Source organism: Micrasema longulum, unplaced genomic scaffold (assembly GCF_059751315.1).
Source record: "Micrasema longulum isolate JH-2025_06_02 unplaced genomic scaffold, ASM5975131v1 h1tg001758l, whole genome shotgun sequence".
Lineage (NCBI taxonomy): Eukaryota > Metazoa > Arthropoda > Insecta > Trichoptera > Brachycentridae > Micrasema > Micrasema longulum.
The window spans coordinates 1-23432 of NW_028278934.1; the positions used below are offsets into that span (position 1 = coordinate 1).

Sequence of the window (23432 nt, forward strand, 5' to 3'; positions counted from 1 at the left end):
CTGGGTGTTCTGTGTTGTAATTCCCCACTGTGATTGGGCCTCCTGGCCTGTTGTGGTAAAAAAACGCACATTTTAGTGTGTTTTTTTTTTCACTAATTTTTAATGATATTTGGATAATTTATAAAGCGCCGTTTTTGTAAAAATCACCTCAAGTGTGCTTTACAATTTTATAATTAAAATTGCATTCTAACTGAGTCAAAACTACATAATATTATATTGTTCTTTCTAGACTACTGTACGGGTATATTATTTTGTATACTGGTTTATATTTGGTTTAAATATAGGTATAAGTTTTTGATTTTATATCTTTTATTTTGATTGTTATTTTTATATCGTATCACATGTAATTATGAGTTATTTTAATTTACTTTATATTTTGTTGTTAATTAGTATGGCTTAACACGGGCACAACTACACAGCTAAAAGGCTATAATATGTAAGTGAATATGCATTTAAATGTAATTTGAAAGAAAGAAATAAAGAAAAAAATAAAGAAATAAATAGGTAATAAATGTAGGTACGCAGATATTAAAAATTTTAGTCAAAAAATTACAATATAACCCACGCACTTTAAAGTTATATTCACACTTCTTTTGTTTTGATTTAATAAAAACTGTTTGTACTTAATTATTATAAAATAAACTATCCTTGTTACAGTCAGTCGTATTCTCGTAGAAGTGTTGCGGACTCGTGGATCAAAGGTCCGAGGTTCAAATCGCACTCTACGACAACTTTATTCCCAGTTTTTTTCGCCACAAGTTATTTACGACTTATATAATATAGCCCAAAAATTGAAATATTTGGGTATATAATTCAAACTCTACTAATGTTTATAACAAAAACGATGTTATGTGTAGGTACTTAATTAAATACCTAGGTAAATTGATACAGCAAAGAATACAGTTCTGAAGGCAGGGAACTGAAGCATGGTTTTTACATGGTAGTCAGGGAGAGTTATAGGGAAATATCACGTAGTAACGAATACCGATTTAGGAATTTGCTGGAGAGACCGCTATCGGTCGGTGTCTGTGAACCTCGTCATTAGTGATCACGAGATCACTGATGACGAGGTTCACAGACAAAACCATCTCAGAGAGGCGAGCCCGATGGATCGGCCGCATTATGCGCCATGAGGGTCTCCTGCACGACATCATAGAGGGAATGGCTAAGGGGACAACTTATAGAGGGCGCCCCCGACGGGAATATTTGGGTGCAAGGGTGCGAAGATTTAAACAGCGCCTCATATGTCGAGCTGAAGAAGGCTGCAGAAAATAGAGATCAATGGAGGACGAGATGCAGGACTTTGCTGCAAACCAATCCCCAGGATTGAGACTGCAAAGAAAAACGAATACCGATAAAAATATATTTTAATTTATTTTATTTGGAAAATCAACAGTCCTACATAGATATTTATAGTAAACAAACAAATATAGTGTATAAACTCAGAAATAATAACAAATTTCCAAAAAGTATACAAAGTTAGTTAAGAAAATATATTACATTTTCAATAAATACATATAAGTTTATCCATATAAAAATGTTATTTTCATGTACTTCTGATTACCAACGTTGGGGATACCTGACAGGGAACTAAAAGAAGAAGAAGAAGAAAGTAAAAAACACCCTAACTGATGTGCAGATTTAATAAACCAATTAACTTTTTTCATACAAGTGCTATTATCTCGGGTTCACTTTTCTATGGCTGGCTGCTTTCCGCATAACTACGTTTGAATGTCAATCCACCCTAATTTTACCGCGTCGTGTGGATTGGACGACACGTGTGAAATGGGCATTACGCACGAGATCGGAATGTAATATTGTCGATCGTGAATATTCCGGCGGGGAATTTGCAATTACTGCATACAAAACATACCGTGCATTGCAATTTGTGATCAAAACACATACCAGCATCCGAGTAAGGAGATATGTACAAAGGGAGAACCTATAGCTTGTTGATTTGTTTTGTAATTTTAGACTTCATATGTTTTATTGAAAAAGTCAAAAGAACGACTTCAGAATGAATGTATTAGGTATATTTTTGGTCTTGGGAAATATGTTCACATTTCTGATTACAATTTACATTGCATATAAAAAGTTAAATAAAAAAATAAAGCAAGTTGAACAGTTAAAATTACAAATCATTAAAATAAAATGAAGTACGTTTATGAAAAATAAATACCGTAAAACGGGGTTAAATATATTAAATATGATAAAAACATAGAAACCCTTGATCAGATTGTTACATAATATTTTAAAAATATTAAGTAAATCATGTTTTTTTTTAAATGTATTTTTTTGATTATTTAGGAAAAACACCAGTTGTTATATAATAATATAAAATCTAGTGTAAATATCCAGTTACAGTTTTTTTTTTAATATAATGAGAGAACATGTTACACAGTAAGGAGAAAAAATATTATATTATATATAAGACAAGAGAAAAAAAGAGCACGTAAAAAGGTTAAGGGATAAAGAAATAGAGTGGAGGAGAGAGAACGTCATAATACAGTTCTTTAAAAAAAATATATTTTGTATATATTGGGAGTTGCATTATTTTTTACCTTGCTTATTTCAAAAGAGGATTTTTCCGCAATCATATTTCTTTAAATTTATCTAAACTGTTGGTATCAGGAAAAATATACTAAAGTTGGCCAATCAGGAACTTCTAAGCATTTGCTTATGTGGAGAGGAACCCACTTAAAACTCTTCGGGAAAAGCTGGCCTGTTGACAGAGGCCTTCCGTTCCACTAGAAAAGTGTTCGGCATTTTGTTCCCTACTTTGGCTTATTTTACCGATTGCCTGCACCATTTTGACCATGTATAATACTACCTTTCGTGTGAGTTCTCTATTACCTATCACCGATGGGATGTCGCGTGGATCTTCACCCAGGCTTCAACATCGCGCCTGCTGTAGTTGTCTCTGAAAGCTGAAAAAGGGGCAATGCATCATTAGGTAAGGGACATCTTGAAGAGTTTTATCGTCGCATGGGCAGCTGTCGATCTCGGAGAGCTTGAAGCGATGCAGGTAGCTCATAAACCCACCATGACCCGTAAGCATTTGGATAAGTTCGTAGCCAGCATTCTGCATTCTCTTGAAGTCAAAAGCATGGAAAATAATAGGGAAAATCATTTTAGTTATACTTTCGGTAGTCTTACTCAAATAACGATCGTTCCAGAATTGAAGCTTCTTATTTTCCTTTTGGCAAAGCTGAGTGGAAAATCGGCGAAATCGGGGGCTGTCTTCTTGAACGTAGCCTTCCTAGCCTTTTCGTCAGCCTTTTCGTCAGCCTTTTCGTCAGCCTTTTCGTCAGCCTTTTCGTTGCCAATGATTCCGCAGTGTAAAAATATAGCTGTTCACACCATAGTATAGTTGACCGATTCAAAATTTTGAAATGATAATCTTATTGTTTATTAATATTTCATATAAATCTTCACGACTTTAGACTGTTTAGATTTAGTGTTCCTTGGTAGGTAGGTAGGTTCCAGGGGTGCTTATCTGAACATTCTCACGAGGGTAAAGAGTGGTACATTTGTGAATTATCATTTTTTGCATGTGACTACACTTTGCCGTATATATGGCCGTAATGATGATTTCAATGTCAAATTTCGTAAAATAAATACTAAAACGCGAATCCAAACATGATGATTTTCATTTAAAACATTATTGCGACGGTAAGCATTAACCAAAACACTTAATTAGGTTGAATTCAAACCTTATTTTTTCCCATTGTTTAAATAATTGTATAATGTCAAATTACGAAATTTCGATAAAAAAACTGTTTATTTTATGTGATTTGTCATTTAATCGTCAGTGTGGCCTTATATGAAGCAAAGTGTAGTCGCATACAAAAATAAAAATCCATGAATTAACCACTCCCTACTCCCGTGAGAAGATTCAAAATGGCAACCAGTGCATTAGATGCATATTTTGGTTCATATTATATGGAACTACCCACAAAGGCTATGTAATATATTATATGGCTGATTATAATTATGGTTAGATAATTTATATACCGCAATTTTTGTGAAAATCACCTCAAGGGCGCTGTACAGTAAATAAATATCCCAGCATGTCTTGCAGCTACAGAGCGCATGGACGATAAAAAAATCTAGCCCCGATTTATGTTATGTTTTAATTTGACAATGAAGTTTAGTGCTTGAGTGATTTAAAAAAAATAATAATTTAAAAAATGTATTTTTAAAATAGGAGTTAGATTATAACAAGGTTTGCAGCTACTGAGCGTATGGACTGTTGAAATCCTAGACCCCATTTACAAAATTTATGTGTTTTATGGTTGATAACATTTACATATTGAACCAAGATAACCAATTGTCTTGCAGCTACAAAGCAAATGGACGAGTGGAATTCTAACAACTTAAAATTATATCAATAAATTTACAAACAATATTATTGAGCATAGTAAATAATTATGAGTTGGAATGCAACATAATGGAAACATGAATATTATTAAAGAACACTAAAAATAAATAATTTTGCTCGAATATAAATTTTAATAAATATCTGGACACACGTTTGTCGTCTGAGTTTAAAACTAACCTCATTTTATTTGTAAGAAACGTATTTTGAACCGGGTTGTGGCACTCTTCCACAACTTGGCTTCCATTTTCTAATATTGACATGTTACAACTCGTCGAAAATAGTCCTGAAAATTTAAATATTTGGGTAAATTATGAGAACACTAATATTTTATTTTTAAAAAAAAGAAAAACCGATAGTTCGCTAAAATTTATAATTTGAATTAATGAAAGTACACCTTCAACATAACCGAAACCATTTTGAAGACCGTGGGCATAAAATCAAAATGGAGTTATGGACCATGGGTCTTCTTCATTGTCAATCATTTAGAAAAAAAACAGATACACGAGGGTTAAGTCGATGGTAAATGAAATGAAATTATTAACATATAAACAAAGAATATTTTACAATACAATGATATTTGTTCATAAAATTATAAACTCTAGTAAAAAAACAGAATTTTGGAAATAAATTGATCGGAACCAGCATGAACACGATCACAATACTAGAGAAAATAACAAAATTAGACTTCCATTTAGGAAAAAGGCAAAGTCACAAAATTCAATTTTATTTAAAGCAATTAAAAAGTATTACGAAATGGAAAAAATATTTATGAAGAAAAAAACATATCAAAATTTAAAATAATGGTCAAGACATTTGTGATAAACAATTTATAAATTAAATATATTTGCAATGTTATTATTAGAACACACAACAATATGTATGATATGTGTGCCCTACTTTAAGATTTAAATAAAATAAAATAAAATAAATAAACCAGTTACTCTTTTAAAATTTTCAATTTCATACATAGCAATTTTAATTGAATTTATTTATTTATTTATGCATTTTATCATATATACAATTTCATGAGCTCTTTGCCCAGCTTACAAGGGTACATACCTCGTTCCAAGTTAGGCAATTACATTTTCATACATGATAATAGTTTTCAAGTTAATAGAAAGCACATACTAATAAAATATAAACTTACTCGTATACACATTTTGATACATATCTATACTCCATAGACACATACACATACAGACATACACATACATACAAATAAATATATTTATTAACATATTACAATAGAGATGAAGAACATTTTAGATTAGGTAATATAGAAGTCTAGGCATCTACATCTACAGGGCTTTTGACCTGTCATTGGCTGGTTTGAGTGGGCACTTTACACACTGTGTAACATTCACCATTCTGCCCATATTTGAACATCTATATTATTTCAATTCTTTTATCTGTTGATGTTTGTGAAGTTAAAGAGCTGAAACCATTATTTATGCGAGTGAGATTCATCTAAATGAATTATTGACCTACATACTCGGCAACGCCTAAAATTTTTATTTTTTCAATTTCTAGACTTCTTCATGGACCAGGTGGATTTACCAACAATATTTTGAGTTTGTCCAAATTTTGCTGACAAGGACTGGATTCAACTCCCTGGGGAGCTGTTAACATTAACATATTACAATAGAGATGAAGAACATTTTAAAGAAGGCAATATGGAAGTCTAGGCATCTACAGGGCTTATGACCTGTCATTGGCTGGTTTGAGTGGCCACTTTACTTACTGTGTAACATTCACCATTCTGCCCGTATTTGAACATCTATATTACTTCAATTCTTTCATCTGTTGATGTTCGTGAAGTTAAAGAGCTAATATATATATTTCTATATATATATATATACACACATACATACACACACATGTACATTCACCTATGCGCATACACATACATACAACTACTAACTCTACTACTTTCACTAAGTCCATCCTCATGATCATATGCAAACACGAATGGTAGCAAAAACTGTTTTATTTGTATCACAATAGCCTTTGTTCTTTATAGTAATTTAAGGTAATAAATGTAACAATATTAGAATCGATAAATTTTATAATTATTTTAAAACTTCTTAAATCCGACGCTTTCATATTATATAAGTCACAATAAGATAAATTCCATAATCATGCATGTGGCACGGCTTATTTTAAGGTTATTAACTAAATCAAGTCACAGTGAAAGGATTATTAGTATGTTCGTACTACGTTTGACAATTTCAACACCAAGGGTTAGCAGCACTATTTACCTTTGATGGGAAAGGACAGCACACAATGATAGTTCAGTTCATACCCAGGGACATTAGGCTCCTTGGACAGTATAAACATACACATTTTAATTTACCAGCCAATTTATTCTGCACATTCTCTGAATGATGAGAATTTCACCAGTTTCAGTCAGTATATTGTAAGGGAACCCCCGAGAATCTTCCATTTCTCAACTCAAAAGCTAACAAACTAAGTTAATTATCTGAAATTACTACTTTTTTCAACTGAGTCAAGATCAGTAGATTGGTCTGGTAACATTCACCAGACCGTCCAGCATTGCTTCCCTTTCCTCAATCAGACAATTTGAAACATAAAAAAATTATCAGGGAAGCTCTTTTGCAATAATTGGGTAAATTGTTAATTTCGATTGGTTAGACCATACACCCCACCGAGCACGCCCTTAGCATGTAATTCTTTTCCATATGTCGGACGATAACACACAAGTATGTATTTAAGTACCTAGCAATATGATGAATACACACAGGACATACCGCGTGATTAGTGACGAGTGGCTCTACAAACGTCCTCATGTCGCTTTTGTAAAGAGCTAGAGTTAGGGTTACCACCTTTCGATTAATTTTGCCATGTTTGTAGTCCCAAATTTTGAAACAGTACTGTAGTATGCTGCGAATTAGTGTGTCATGCAATGTGCAAATTGCAATAGTATTATTAAAATATCTAGTTTCGAAGTAAAATCCAAGCATCTTACTAGATTTATCTACAACACTAATAATATAGCGTAAACATGAAATTCGCTTCAAAAATAATACTAAGATTTGATTTAAAATTTGGTCATAGTATATGTTAAGACACATAGAAAGAGAGCCGGTAGTTTTGTCACGTCAGAAAAATCGGTGGCACAAAGACTGATCAAGGATTTTGATCCCGACGATTTTGGTCAACGGAGACGGGTGTATCTTTTCAGGGGAAGTTAAAAGAGTTATATTTGACTGCCTATAAAGAAAAACCAATATTTGTGTACAAAAATAAGTATATTTGCATGAACATTTAAAGTATCTTTGTCGGTAACCTATAATTTAACATATTTAGAAGAAAATAATATAACATATTTAGAATAATAATATAATTTAAAATATTTAGAAGAAAAATTTGTATGCATCTTCTGCTTTCGATATAGAAAACTTATTTTTGCTTTGTAAAAAAATTGAATATAATTATTGACTTCCCATTGTAATCGGGGCCCAGGAAACTTCTAGAAGTGCTGGAGAAAAAGGCAGGTGGAGGCGGATCCTAGCGATGTGCTTTCCCTTGCCACTGTAAAATCTTTAAATGCGAGCTTAAATAATTCATCTACCGTTTATTTTAACTCTTCGATAAATTATTTCGACAACCCTAACTGTATGAACGCATCACATGATTACACCAACTGTTCACCTTTTACGTCTATTTACATACAAACCCGCTAAAAGGGATTCATTCAAATTCCGGGGCATTGAAGAAAGAGCATTGTCCTTTCGATAAAAGAGACGATTTACTATAAAAATCAATTGCATTATTTTGAACTCTAATCTACCTTAATGCTTCACTCTATTATGTCTTCACCTCACAGTACTTTGCACATAAAACAAAATACATTTTTATTTTACAGTATTTAACAATATTTACATGTAGATTATAATAATAAAAATAGTGTGTTTAGCCATATTTATAATTTTCACTAGTGACCGGGTTTTGTTCAAATAAACAAATTCTAACGATATATTATGCAAGTGAATGCGGAGGTTGTCAATCACGATTTTTTTATAATTATGGTAAAAATCGAGTTAAAATTAAACGAATTTAAGAATTGCGTAATAATAATCATACAAATTTAAGTATTGTTTGAATATACCTGTATAATACAAACAGAAATAAAAAGTATATAAGAAAAGCGTATTTGAATGTAATGTATTAGAAAATTATAATAATTATATTACCGGCCGCTAGTTAATTCCTTCGAAAGCTGTATGTCCGATAATAATAATTAGGTAATTCTTTGCAAGCAAAATTCCTGCGGTTAATTCTTATCGAATAATATCAATGTCACTAAAGTAAAAACAGTGTTTTTGTAATTAAAAGTTCCACTAAGTAACGCTAGTGGAGAAATTCTAACAATATTTATGTAATATGTAATGCATAATTATTTTTGTTTTATTTATAAATTGAAGGTTAACAATCAATTTATACTTAAGAGTTATGCTATCATATTTGATAGTAGGTAATGTTAAACTTTTTAATTGCTGAACAGTGCTAATTAATATGTAAATTAGTAATTAAGTCACTGAAGATTCATTCATTTTCGCAAGTCAGCAGATTCCATTTTTAGTTTAAAAAATCAAAACGTGAGTATATTTTATAACTATAACAACCATATGCAGGTCTACCAATTGATAAAATGACACGCCTGTAGTCTGTATTAAATACTGCAGCTAGACTTATTTTCGTAATCTCCAAGTTTAGTCATATCACTCCACTACGTCGGGAATTACACTGGCTGGGTTTTCCACAGAGGGTGGAGTACAAACCATGTTGGCTCATGTATAAATCACTGCACAACTCAGCTCCGGAATATCTAAGGGAACTATGCATTCCAGACGAACTAGTTGATCTAAGCGTAAGACGCCTGTCAGCTAGTTCGTCTGGAATGCATAGTTCCCTTAGATATTCCGGAGCTGAGTTGTGCAGTGATTTATACATGAGCCAACATGGTTTGTACTCCACCCTCTGTGGAAAACCCAGCCAGTGTAATTCCCGACGTAGTGGAGTGATATGACTAAACTTGGAGATTACGAAAATAAGTATAAATAAAATACGTCTACGGCGAGAGAAAAAGTTATTATACCTCTACGCAAACAGCGCACTAAATTCAGTGAACGCGCATTTGCGGTCGCAGGCCCTATGGCATGAAATGCTCTCCCAGCAGAGGTGCAAGGCTATGAGAGTGAAGTTTCGAAAAAAACTTAAAACCCACATGCTCTCTAAATCATTTGAATAAATCCGTAGCATGTGACAACAAAATAAATTGTTTCAATTAAATTACAATTTAAACACTTCAATTCAATTTATTTTTCTATATAATCACTTTGTAAAGCGCCCTTGAGGTATTATATTACGAAAATGGCGATGTATAAGTTATTCATATCAATAATAAATTTCCTATAAAAGGAATATATCCATATATAATACTTACCTAATGCCTTTAATATAATATGTATATTTCTAAATGAAGTGTGGCTTTTAATGTCATATCAATGTTTATGCAAACATATTTTTAAAAACCTGTTTGGGTAAAACCTTCTCAGTACCTAGTAGGTACGTAGGTACACACTTTTATAACAGCATGTTGATACAAATGTAGTCGTTTATTGATAGTCACACTCATAGTCCGGGTCATCACAGATGTTCTGAGATATGGGCAAAAACGCCATCTGTTAGGAAGTTCCTACTAACTGCATTTGGCTGAAAGCGGGACCTACATAATATTATTATATTGATTATATATTTATATTACAGAGAATCGTAAACGAAACTAAATATTGCTATCATAAATAATTAGTAACGTTTTATCTGATTAAATTATGTACATACATACTTTCTTGTATTTTATTACGTTATATGTAGCAACATTTTTTTTTCATTTGATTTATTTTAATTATACTAAATTTTGTTTTATTTTATATTCATTTCACTTTATTATATTTTATTTTAAGGTATTTCATTTTATTTTGTTTTATTTTCTCTTATCTTATTATATATTTTTTTTAATCGTTTTATTTTATTTTATTTTATTTCATTTTATTATATTTTATTATATTTCATTTTATTTTATTTTATTTTATTTTATTTTATTTTATTTTATTTTATTTTATTTTATTTTATTTTATTTTATTTTATTTTATTTTATTTTATTTTATTTTATTTTATTTTATTTTATTTTATTTTATTTTATTTTATTTTATTTTATTTTATTTTATTTTATTTTATTTTATTTTATTTTATTTTATTTTATTTTATTTTATTTTATTTTATTTTATTTTATTTTATTTTATTTTATTTTATTCTATTTTATTCTATTTTATTTTATTCTATTTTATTATATTTTATTCTATTTTATTACATATTATTCTATTTTATTATATTTTATTACATATTATTCTATTTTATTATATTTTGTTCTATTTTATCCCATTTTATTAGATTTTATTTCATTTTATTCTATTTTATTTCATTTTATTCTATTTTATTCTATTTAATTTTATTTTATTTTATTTCATTCAATTTTATCAAATTTAATTTTGTTTTATTTTATTTTATTTTATTTTGTTTTATTTTATCTCTTTGTAATTTATTTTATTCAATTTTTTTATATTTTTATTATCTTATTTTTCGGCAATTTATTTTGTTATTTAATTTTCATCAAGAAAAATAACATATGTTTTATAAAAAAAATTAAAAATGTAAAAAATAGAAAGTATTCTCAATAAAGAGAAAAACATAAAATATTAAAAAAAAAAAAAAGAAAATAAGAGCGCTGTATGAAGGGCAAAAGTGAGGGGAAAAAGTGGAGGAGAGGGATTTTAAAAATATAGTTGACCAATTTGAGATTCACGCCGTTTCCCCGAGGGGTAGGCAGAGAGGATAGACCGCCACATCACTCAGTCATTGCATGCAGACCTCGCTTCCTTATATATTCCTCAATACATCTTCTCATGCACGCAAGCCGATTATTATTACATTTGGCATGGCCAATGACAGGGCATAAGCCCTATAGATGTAGATGCCTAGACTTCTATATTACCTTATCTAAAATATTCTTCATCTCTGTTGTAATATGGTTATATTAAAAACTCCCAAGGGAGTTGAACTCAGTTCTTGTCTACAAAAATTTGGACAAACTTGAAATATTGTTAGTATAAATATTTTGAATTTTTCCAAATGTTTGTAGACGAAGATTGGAATTAAACCCCTAGGGGATTAACATATTATAACCAAGACAGATAACATTTTAGAGAAGGGAATATGGACGTCTAGGCATTTACATGACCTATCATTGGCTAGTTTAAGTGGCCACTTCACACACTGTAACATTCTCTATTTTACCTATGTTTGAACATTCGAACTACTTTATCTGTTGATTTTTTGTGAAGTTATATAGCTGCAACATTTATTGATGTTTGAAAGATTTTCCTCATCATCATTCAGATTTTATTATTCTTTTCAAAATATTGTTAATTAAACTAGCTGGTCCAGGATATGAAAACGTATTTCTCTCTCTTGAGATGTACATAAAAAATAACGCTTGAAGTATTGTATCAAAAGAAGTGTTCGTTGAAAGGCTTTAATGTTATACTATTTTCTTACAAAAATCTGGTGATTGTGCAACGGTCCCAAATAGGAATTCCAAGAAAACCGCATTAGTAGAGAAAAAACGCCTAACAAATTCACTCACGAACTACCTTTGACAAAAAAGCATAATAGTATTGAGGAATTGAAGATTCTCAGGTGTTCTTTTTACTATGACCATAACATCTAACAACAGAATCCAAGGTTGACTGTGCTCTCAAATATTCTCAGGTTTTTTTCATTGTTTAGATAAGTAGGTATATTTTTTTAAGATTTTTATTAGTGGACGAAACAAGCATTTTATTAGGAATAAACTTAAATTTGATCATGGTTGAATGTAGGCTAAATGCTGTTAAGATGTGTCCGGGAAATCAACAAATTATTATTAGTTACAAAAGCAATACTTATCAATTTTCGTTAAAATTAACCTAATACAATTGACAGTTAAAATGGTTTAAATAATAAATAGGTGGTTAATAGATAACAAAAATAAGGAAAGTAAAAATAAAACAAATAAATGAAAGATAAACATTTTGTTTTTTCAGAAACATTAGTATTTGAAACCTAACACAATTTACTTTTATAAATACGGTACACTTTTCTCATCTATTTTAAAAATAAAAATACATTCTTCAGTGTAAAATTAATGAACGAGTTTTGTTGAAATTTTGTTATACTACTGACATATAGATGGCATAAAACAGAGCTTTAGTTCGCAAAATGTCCGTTTATTAGAGACGTTTTATAACAGCGCCTGCGCAGTAAAGCGATCATTTGATTCGCTGACATGGAGGCGCATTGGGCTTCCGACTTTAACTGTTTCCGGTCGATAGCTTCGCTGATCGCCGACGCCGGTTCCTGTAGTCCAGTAATCCTCCGTTATTTATTTAATCCTTCTTGAAAAATCATCGTAGGTAAGTTTAAATATCTCTATTGTCTTATATCTATATTGTAGATCCTTGATTTAGTGAGTTCGTTTTGAATATTTATATTTTCAACGAGGCACTACGTATCTCCAGTCTTCAGTCGTTTGCTGTTTAATGGTCGTAAAATAGTGCCATATTATAGAGAGATTCGCATCATTAGGTTCATACTTATCATACTATGTTCCTTGGAAATGTTCTCTCAACAAATGTTGTTTTCTCATCTTGTATTCCAGCTCCGGCTTCCTCCATTTCTTGACACCCCATTTTGTTTTCAGGATGAACGGTTGAATTTCCGCACGTGGTTAAATATTATCCACGATGTATTTATATAACCTCACTCTGCAACGTGCGACGGCCATCACCCATGCCGTCCACGGGAACTTCTCCGGTACCAAAACCCAGGAAATTCTCATTTCCAGGGGTAAGGTCTTGGAACTCATTAGGCCTGACCCCAATACTGGAAAAGTGCATACTTTGATGACTGTCGAGATATTTGGGATTGTGAGGTCTCTTATGGCCTTCAGACTTACCGGCGCGACCAAAGGTATAGTTCCAAAACCTAAGATCATGTGGCGTGGCATGCTCATCTTTCCTATTTCTGCTTATCTGAAGAGTTAACGTTCTGAAGAGTTCAATCCAAAAGTTTTATCCGGTAATCGTAAATAATAAGGAAATTCAGCTCTATTATCATTAGTATGGATAGCTTATATAGCGCCATTTTTGTAATATTAACCTAACCTTAAGGGCCTTAACCTTAAGTAATAACCTTAAGGGCGCATTACAAAGTGATTATATAAAGAAATAAATTTAATTTTAAATTTGTAATTTAAGAAAAACAATGTACTTTGTCATCACATGCTAAGGATTTATTCAAATGTTTAGAGAGCAAGTGGGTCTTAAGTTTTTTCCAAAGTATCACTTCGCTCTTACAGTTTCGCACCGCTATTCTAAGGGATATTAAATATATTTTTTCTTGCATGTAGTAAAAATTGGAGCATTTTTCTCAGTTCAGAAATTTCTCAAAAATGTATGAAAAAAAGGAATAAAAATGAACTATTTTAAATTATGTCGCAAGTTTTGCCGAATAAACCAACTATAGAGATGAGAGATTTCTGGGCCCCGATAACAATGGGAAGTTAACAGAGATATCTTTGACTGCCTCTAACTGTATAAAACCGATGTTTGAGTACGAATACGAGAATATTTGCATTTACGTTTAAAGTATCTTCGCTGGTAACCTATAATTGAACATGTTGGGAAGAAAAAAATGTTTGCATATTCTGCTTTCCATACAGAAAGCTTAATTTTACTTTGTAGATAAAATTGAAGAGTTAACTTTCCACTGTAATCGGGGCCCTGGATTCCGAGAAGCAAACTCACCAATCAGCATGGCTGACAAAAACTTCAAAAAAATCATAGCGTTAATGATAAATGCAGTTTGGCTTAGTTTGATAATCTATTAACAAATAAAACATTTTTAAAAAGACACTGAACTTCATCATTGAGATGTCCCGAGTGTTATAATATGTTTGTGATATAAATAACTAGGACATTCTGCTTAAATCTATACATTTAACAATGCTGGATATAATAGATTTTAATAAATAAACAATTTATTTTTATTGTGGTTGCACTTTCGCAATGCGTCTATCGTGTCCGAGAGCACAGACGCTGAAACTCTAGTGCAAAAATTATGCTGTCAACTCGTCGCCTCTGGATATGCAGGGTGCATAGCTGGATTGAACTTGTATGGCACAATTATCTCTGTTAGTACTAATATGTTGTCTTATTTGTGCTCGCAAATTTACAAATCCTTTATTTGTCTCCAGATTACATTGTGGTTGGATCCGACGCCGGAAGGATTGTTATCTTGGAGTACATTCCAGCTAAAAATATATTAGAGAAAGTTCATCAGGAGACATTTGGAAAGTCGGGGTGCAGAAGAATTGTTCCCGGACAATATCTCGCTATTGATCCTAAAGGAAGAGCGGTCATGATAGGTGTGTAACATGTCAATTTTTTAATCTGTATTTTATTTTCCTAGATGATGCTTCTAGTGTTCCGTGTTTCAACTGAAATATCTTGACGAACAATCTTTTACACTTCTGATAATGATTTTTTTTTATTATATGATTGTACGGGCATGTTTCCCTTTTTAATAGATCCCTTTTTTCTCCGCAGGAGCCATTGAAAAACAAAAGCTAGTGTACATTCTCAACAGAGATGCCGAGGCGCGTCTTACAATATCTTCACCTCTAGAAGCGCACAAATCCAACACTTTGGTTTATCACATGGTTGGGGTGGATGTTGGATTTGAAAATCCCATGTTTGCCTGTCTAGAAATAGATCACGAAGAAGCTGACAGCGATACCACAGGTATTTACTCTAAATTATTGTACTGTTTTATATTACAACAGCATAATGATTATACCCATGGTCCGTGTTGCTGACTGACAGTGATTTTTATTGACCTCCCTGAATGCATCTTTAAAATAACCTCGCTTAATCTGTTCTCAAATTATTATATTAATGCGGAATTTCATTTTATCAGGTGAAGCCGCCCACAAAACCCAACAAACTCTCACATTTTACGAGTTGGATCTTGGCTTGAACCACGTCGTCCGCAAGTACTCCGAACCTCTCGAGGAGCACGCTAACTTCCTCGTTACCGTTCCCGGTGGCAATGATGGCCCATCAGGCGTCCTCGTCTGCTCGGAGAATTATCTCACGTACAAGAATCTCGGAGATCAACACGATATCCGCTGCCCGATTCCTCGAAGGAGAAATGATCTGGATGACCCCGAAAGAGGAATGATATTTGTATGCTCCGCTACCCACAAGACTAAATCTATGTTTTTCTTTTTGGCGCAAACTGAACAGGTAATGAAGATTCTTAACTGTTTATGCACCATAATGATTATACAGTGATCTTCATGACCTTACTGAATGGTGTTGATATCTCTTTAATCAATTTCCCTTATTTAAATGTTAATTTAAAAAAAAATTTTTTTTTTAGGGTGATATTTTCAAAGTCACCATTGAAACTGATGAAGATGTTGTTACCGAAATAAAATTGAAATACTTTGATACTGTACCCGTAGCCTCAGCCATGTGTGTTCTGAAGACTGGTTTCTTATATGTGGCATCTGAATTTGGTAACCAGTAAGTAAATTTCTTACATTTTTAATTTTACCATATTTTAATGAAATAATGGGGTTTTATTTCCAACAGCTATTTATATAAAATAAAATAATTTGATTGTTTTCTTTGTAAATGAATGCATTATCTTAAATTGAATTAAATTAATCAACTTGAATAACTATTTATTTATTCTTAGTTTTTTAAAAATTTTAATCAGTTCTGAATTTTGAATGATTCAGTGTCCTTTTTTTGTGTGGCACGTGAGAACATCATATGATTATTAAATGGTCATTTGATGCAAGTACATTTGTACAAGTGCCATATAAACTTTTCTCTGAACCAAGGTAAATCTTAATTCAATGAGATTAATACACACTGATGTGAGAAATACATTGAAAATTATTATGCCTTTATTTTAAAACAATTTTTAGAATATGGACTCTCCTAACGGTTTCTCTTTTTATTTTTAGTTATCTGTACCAAATTGCCCACCTTGGTGATGAAGATGACGAACCTGAATTTAGTTCTGCCATGCCACTGGAAGAAGGTGATACTTTCTTCTTTGCACCACGTCCTCTAAGGAATTTGGTCCTTGTTGACGAAATGGATTCGCTTTCTCCCATATTAGGTAAATATTTAAAAAAAAAAGTAATATAGAAATACTTGTTTTCTCTGAAAAACAGCTTAATGATTAAACTTTGGTCCGTGTTGCTGACTGACAGTGATTATTTTGACCTCAATGAATGGAATGTTAGCAAATAAAATTTAATTGAATTTCATGTATTCTATATTGTATTGACGGTCTAAACAAATTTCAGCATGTCAAGTAGCGGACTTGTACGGCGAGGATACTCCTCAGGTGTACTTGACCTGTGGTCGCGGAGCGCGTTCCTCCCTACGCATCCTTCGCCATGGTCTGGAGGTGACGGAGATGGCCGTCTCGGAACTCCCTGGCAACCCCAATGCTGTGTGGACTGTCAAGCGGAACAAAGATGGTCAGTATTACCTAACAACCTTTTGTGTTTGGTTTTTTCTCTATAAAAGCCAGTATATCCACTTAGTTTTACATTAATGGAAAAAGAGTATCAGGGTTTGTAAAACAGAGGTGTTTTAGATTGGCAACCATTTGTTGTATGTTTTGATAACTTGCTTGTTGTTTTATACAAATAGTATTTATAATTAATTTATTGGAGGATTTACAAATGTATTACTTTACATACAATAATTTCTTCCTTATTTTTCTCTATGTTGGATTATGTAAAACAATTAAAAATTAAAATGATCTAAATTTATTGTAACAAAAAAATCATTAAAAGGGAATATCGAAGTCTAGGCATTTACATGCATATGACCTGTCATTAGCTGATTTAAGTGACCACCCCATATACTGTAACATTTGCCATTATGCCCGTATTTAAACTTCCTCATTTTTTCCATCTGTCGACTTCGTCGTTTGTGAAGTAAAAGAGCTGAAACCTTTCTTGAGTAGAGGAAATGTATATGATTAAACATGCATAATGGAAAATGTTACACAGTGTGCAATGTGGTCACTTAACCAACCAGCTAGACAGTTTGTAATCCTTGTAAATGCCTGGACTTTCATAGTTCATTCTCAAAAATGTTTTCCCCCTGTTGCAATAAATTTAGATACCCAGGAAGTGAAATCCAGCCTGTCTACAAACATTTCAACATACTTGTATCATTTTTTATCAACATTATCCACTATTTAATAGTTTTTATAATATCTAATGTTAATTTTGAAGTAAAGTCGGAAATTAGTTTTTCTTTTAATTCAATGTAGCGCTAGCTGGTATTTAAATATATAAATGGCATGGATTCAGATTTCTTATGTTATAGGGATGTTAGGTTTCCAAATCAAAATATTAATGAAACCCTGGTCGTTGGATATAAAATCAAACACCAGTGGTTTTTATTTTCAGAATTGGCCGTCACCAATCCTGCTGGCTGAACTGAATAGGTGAGTTCCAACTATCACGGATGACTACTCTGCAAGATTCATGTCTAGTCTGCCTAGTGAGATGGTCCACTAGCTGTATGAATCACAAATCAAAAGATTTGTTCTTAAGTTAGGTGAAGTGACGAATGAATGAAGACTTTAGAGAGACCTGTATGTATGTGCGAGTAGTACTCATAATACTAGTAAGTAATACTCAGCCATGTAGAAATTTTATTTCACTTTATTTGCAATATTCCGCATTTATGTTTCCAGAGGAATATGACGCTTACATCATAGTGTCTTTCGTGAATGCCACTCTTGTCCTGTCTATTGGTGAAACTGTAGAAGAAGTGACCGACAGCGGGTTTCTCGGTACCACTCCCACCTTGAGTTGTCATGCCCTGGGGAACGATGCCCTTGTCCAAGTGTACCCTGATGGGATCCGCCACATTCGAGCCGACAAGAGAGTTAACGAATGGAAAGCTCCCGGCAAGAAGACCATCGTCAAGTGCGCCGTTAATCAAAGGCAGGTGGTCATCGCTCTGACTGGAGGAGAATTAGTCTACTTTGAGATGGATCCTGTAAGTACTCTCAACACTGTGCATATTATTAGGCGAGTTACTAGCCACTGAGTAGTCTCAAAATGACAGCTTGTGTTTCTAACGACTCCCAAATTGATTTTCCTCTAAATTATTGATTTTAAGTCTGTGCTTATAATGAGACATTCTGTATGAAGAAACAAAACATCTATGTTTTTATGTATCGTCGATGGCAATCCATCACTGCAGAGATTAAAACTTTTTTTCTGTTCAGTAAAATTATGTTTTTTTTTATTACATATAGGTCAATCTGACTTTTGGTTTCTACTAGCAATGTTTGAATATATTTACCCCCAAATAGCATGACTGGATGACTTTGGCTGTGATATTGCATATGCGGTGATGGTTATACTTAATATTTTTTGTGTAAAGTTTTAATACATGATTAATGATGTTTGCAGACCGGCCAATTGAATGAATACACGGAACGTAAGAAGCTCACATCCGAAGTATCGTGTATGGCACTTGGCTCAGTTAATCCCGGAGAACAGAGGGCTTGGTTCTTGGCCGTCGGGCTAAATGACAACACTGTTAGGATTATATCACTCGATCCATCGGTAAGCATCCCCCATCCTTCGCATGCCCTATAATAATTATTGTGAATTCTTGTTATGATGAGAAAAGGACACCACTGAAAAAAATTGATTACAAACCCAATCAAAGCGTTATTCAAATATATCTGATGCAAATTTACAAAATAGTGCTGAAATGTTAAATATGCATGTTTATTTTACAAATCTCACCCTGTGTTTGTCATACTTGCAGGATTGTTTATCTCCTCGCTCTATGCAAGCACTCCCCGCGGGCGCAGAGTCCCTGTGTATAGTAGAACAACCCCTGGAATCTGGATCCAAACCAGCCCTACATCTCAACATTGGACTCTCTAATGGTGTCCTTCTACGTACTACTCTGGATCCAATCTCGGGAGACTTGGCCGATACCCGTACTAGGTATGTTATCATTGTTTAAAACTGGCGAATTTGTATTGTTATTTGTATTGTATAGATGCTTTATTCAACTTTTTGTTTAGGTATCTTGGATCTAGACCAGTAAAACTCTTTCGTATCACGATGCAAGGAAACGAGGCTGTCTTGGCAATGTCTTCTCGAACATGGTTGAGCTACTATCATCAGAATCGTTTCCACCTCACTCCACTGTCCTATGAATGCCTGGAATATGCTTCGGGATTCAGTTCTGGTAAGTCGTGATTTAATCATTATAACTTTGGCGAGCCTAGAGTCACTAATTTGTCAAATAAAGGTATTATTGGTGCTAAAGGTACTCGTAGAGTAAACGTCCCTAACTTACGCTGATTTAGGCTTATCTTATCCCAGATACCAGAAAGGGAGACATTTTTTTTTGTCAAATATTTTGTTTCTTCCTATTTCCTCAGTTTTGTGTAGACAATGCAATATTTTTATTTAATTTTCAGAACAATGTATGGAGGGCATTGTCGCAATATCTACTAACACTTTAAGGATTTTGGCTCTGGAGAAGCTGGGTGCGGTATTCAATCAAATCTCAATTCCACTGGATTATACTCCAAGGAGATTTGTGATAAATCCTGAAAACAATCATATTATTGTCGGAGAAACTGAACACAATGCATACACCGAGGAAACAAAAAAACAACGGAGGTATGCTTACTCTCACAAGTGGTCAACCACAAATATATATGTTTTTAGTTCTGTATATGTGAAATTCAAAAGTTTTTTCTCGGACCTTAGAATTTTGGTAATGACTATTATAAATATGTTTAAAATGATGACAACCTTCACACGAAAATTGATTGTCCAATGATGATACCCCTGCAGTTCTGACTTACATTTGCTCATTAGTAACATAAAACAATGGTAATAAATGTGATATAAATCCAGTTTTTGTTTTTAGACTACAAATGGCGCAAGAGATGAGAGAAGCAGCGGGTACTAGTCCAGAAGAGATTCAATTAGCGAATGAAATGGCTGATGCATTTGTCCAAGATGTCCTCCCCGAGAATGTGTTTTCTTCACCAAAAGCTGGAGCGGGTATGTTGATACTTGCATATTAGGGTCGAGCCTAGAGTCACTGATACATCAAACAATGGTAGTAATGGTGCTAAAGGATCTCGTAGATTGAAAGTCTTTACCAGCAAGTCTGCATGAGCAATCTTATGAAGACAATTGTAATAGTCAACAAATTTAACCAAAATGTTTTTTTATTTTAATATGTATAAATTGTGGGTTTATTTCATGATTTTAGTTTATTTTATTTCATGTTTATTTTTTATTAATTTCTTTTTTTTTTATACAGGTATGTGGGCGTCTCAAGTTCGCATTGTGGATGTGGGAGCGGGAAACACCTTGCAGAAGATACCTATGCTCCAGAACCACGGAGTGTCCTCCCTGTGCCTGGTACGCTGGGGTCCGCGGGGAGAGTTACCCTCCTCGCACATCGTGGTGGGTGGACATATAGACATGCACCTCTCGCCCAAAGCTTGCGGACAAGGTTTTCTGGATGTTTATAAGGTGAGCACAGTCTGGAGTTTTTATAAAACATTCTGAAACAAACTGTATTAAGAAAAAAAAAACAGTATAAAGCATGCGACAAAATGGCAGTTAATCGTTTTACGCCAATAAAAAACAAAAATTTTAAGAATTTTTTTTTATTCATTCTCCACTACCACATATTAAAGCATTCATTTTTAACGTAATTCATAAAAACCTAAGAAATATTATTTTATAAATTAATCTCAGAACCTAGTTTTGACCTTTAAAATGATCAATCATCTTAATTCTCGTCTGTTACACAATAAATTATAATAGCAATTCAATAGACCTTTATTCTTTTCTAATAATTGATCTTAAATTCTGTTTTCAGATATCTAGTTCTGGAACTTTAGAACTTCTTCACCGCACATTAGTAGATGGGCCAGTAGGAGCATTATGTGCCTTCGGGAACAGAGTCCTGGCTGGTGTGGGCCGAACACTACGGCTTTATGAAGTGGGACGACGCAAGTTGCTACGCAAGTGTGAGAATCGTCATGTACCAAACATCATCATCAATATACAGGCCATGGGTCAACGAGTCTACGTGTCGGACATACAAGAAAGTGTCTTCTGCGTGAGATATAAGAAGAGGGAAAACCAGCTCATAATTTTTGCAGATGATACTCATCCCAGGTTTGTAATCCTAACTTTTAAAATTTATATTGTAATAACGGCCATTAACCACTATGAACTGAAGCAATTCATTTTCTGTTTTTTGTTACTTGAAACACATCTTATTTTACACTTATTTAATAAACAATGCCTTATTTTCCAGATGGGTTACTAATACTTGTGTTCTGGACTATGACACTGTAGCAACAGCGGACAAATTTGGAAATGTCGCTGTTCTTCGCTTACCACCGGCTGTATCAGATGACGTTGATGAAGACCCTACAGGAAATAAAGCTCTGTGGGATAGAGGTTAGTATTTGTGTAATGCATTCTGAAATTCTCAAAATAATAATTCCGGTTTCGTTAATGATGATCCAACTTTCAACATGCTAGACTAATGATATGTCGTGATTTGAATTGTTTCTGATGATTATACTCCTCCCTTTTTCATTCAAAGTTTTATTCTGTTCTACGCCATTTAAACTAATTAAAAAAATTACAGGTTTATTAAATGGCGCCTCTCAGAAGACTGAAACTAGTAGTGTGTTTCACATCGGAGAAACTGTCACATGGTTACAGAAAGCCACTCTGATCCCCGGTGGATCAGAAGCGTTACTCTACTCTACTCTCAGTGGGGCTCTGGGAGTCCTCCTTCCCTTCACTTCACGAGAGGATCACGACTTCTTCCAACATCTCGAGATGCACATGAGGAGTGAGAACCAGCCCCTGTGTGGGAGAGATCATCTTTCCTTCCGAAGTTACTATTACCCTGTTAAGGTACAAATACTTAATTATAGAGTTACTAAATAAATGTTGAATACTTTCCACAGGGTAGTCAGCAAATGCGTTTCTTCTGATCGCATTAGCGTTAAACTCGTGGTAGATTAATGTCAGATGTATCTCCTTATCTAACTTGTCGTTCTGACGAATTATGATATTAAGGGATCTCTGATACGATTTTCCTGAGAGTTGAAACATCATTTGTATGATGTTACATAGTTTTGGAAAGTTACATTTTTATTTTGAGTAATAAAAAAATTGTTTGACCACTAGCAGCGATCATAATGTGTTTTTTTTATTTTTTCCAGAATGTGATAGATGGAGATTTATGCGAGCAATTCAACTCTTTAGATATTGGGAAGCAGAAGGCTATAGCTGGTGATCTGGAGAGAACTCCAGCAGAAGTTTCCAAGAAATTAGAAGATATAAGAACTAGATACGCTTTCTAATAGACTTAAGACTAATGTATTTGTAAATAATATTGTAGTATTAATGCATCACCTCATTTTGTGCTTCTTATTAATGTCTTTGTCATTTACTTTTCACCTCATTTAAAACACAAAACTTGACATTGTGATATTAATTTTTAGATAAAATAAATGAATATTTTGTAATTTTTGTCTTATTTATAATGCCCAACATACCTGCCAAAATAATAATAATTTGCCTGAAGAACACATTTTCTGTACAGAATATGAATCATTATTGCAAATATGATAATTTTTGGATATAATTTATAATACCATTGTTTTATAGGGAAGGATGAAAAAGAACTGATTTCCTTGTTAGCCTTTAAAAGTTTCCCCTGTTTAAAATATAATTTAGTTATTGACAATCCAATCAAGTAGTTTTCCCAATAAGAACTGGAATTGATAAAAATAATTTTTT

The 23432-nt window shown here is 32.9% G+C and overlaps 1 protein-coding gene across 2 annotated transcripts; it reads left to right on the forward strand.

Moving 5' to 3' along the window:
* The first annotated feature begins 12798 nt into the window (after positions 1 to 12798).
* Positions 12799 to 23155, forward strand: Sf3b3 (splicing factor 3b subunit 3). 2 transcript variants are annotated; one of them, XM_088237615.1, is made up of 19 exons: positions 12799 to 12915; positions 13203 to 13471; positions 14757 to 14927; positions 15109 to 15303; positions 15479 to 15807; positions 15944 to 16089; positions 16539 to 16696; positions 16887 to 17063; positions 18299 to 18606; positions 19026 to 19181; positions 19390 to 19574; positions 19655 to 19821; positions 20057 to 20261; positions 20515 to 20651; positions 20917 to 21131; positions 21484 to 21785; positions 21928 to 22073; positions 22267 to 22541; positions 22853 to 23155. In XM_088237615.1, the coding sequence occupies exons 2-19, from the start codon at positions 13246 to 13248 to the stop codon at positions 22991 to 22993; spliced, it is 3639 nt and encodes a 1212-aa protein (XP_088093741.1). In that variant the 5' UTR covers positions 12799 to 12915; positions 13203 to 13245; the 3' UTR covers positions 22994 to 23155. The 2 variants fall into 2 exon arrangements, with proteins under 2 accessions (XP_088093741.1, XP_088093742.1); XM_088237616.1 differs by lacking the exons at positions 12799 to 12915; positions 13203 to 13471; positions 14757 to 14927; ... (3 more) ...; positions 16539 to 16696; positions 16887 to 17063 and adding an exon at positions 18009 to 18046.
* The last annotated feature ends 277 nt before the right edge of the window (positions 23156 to 23432 follow it).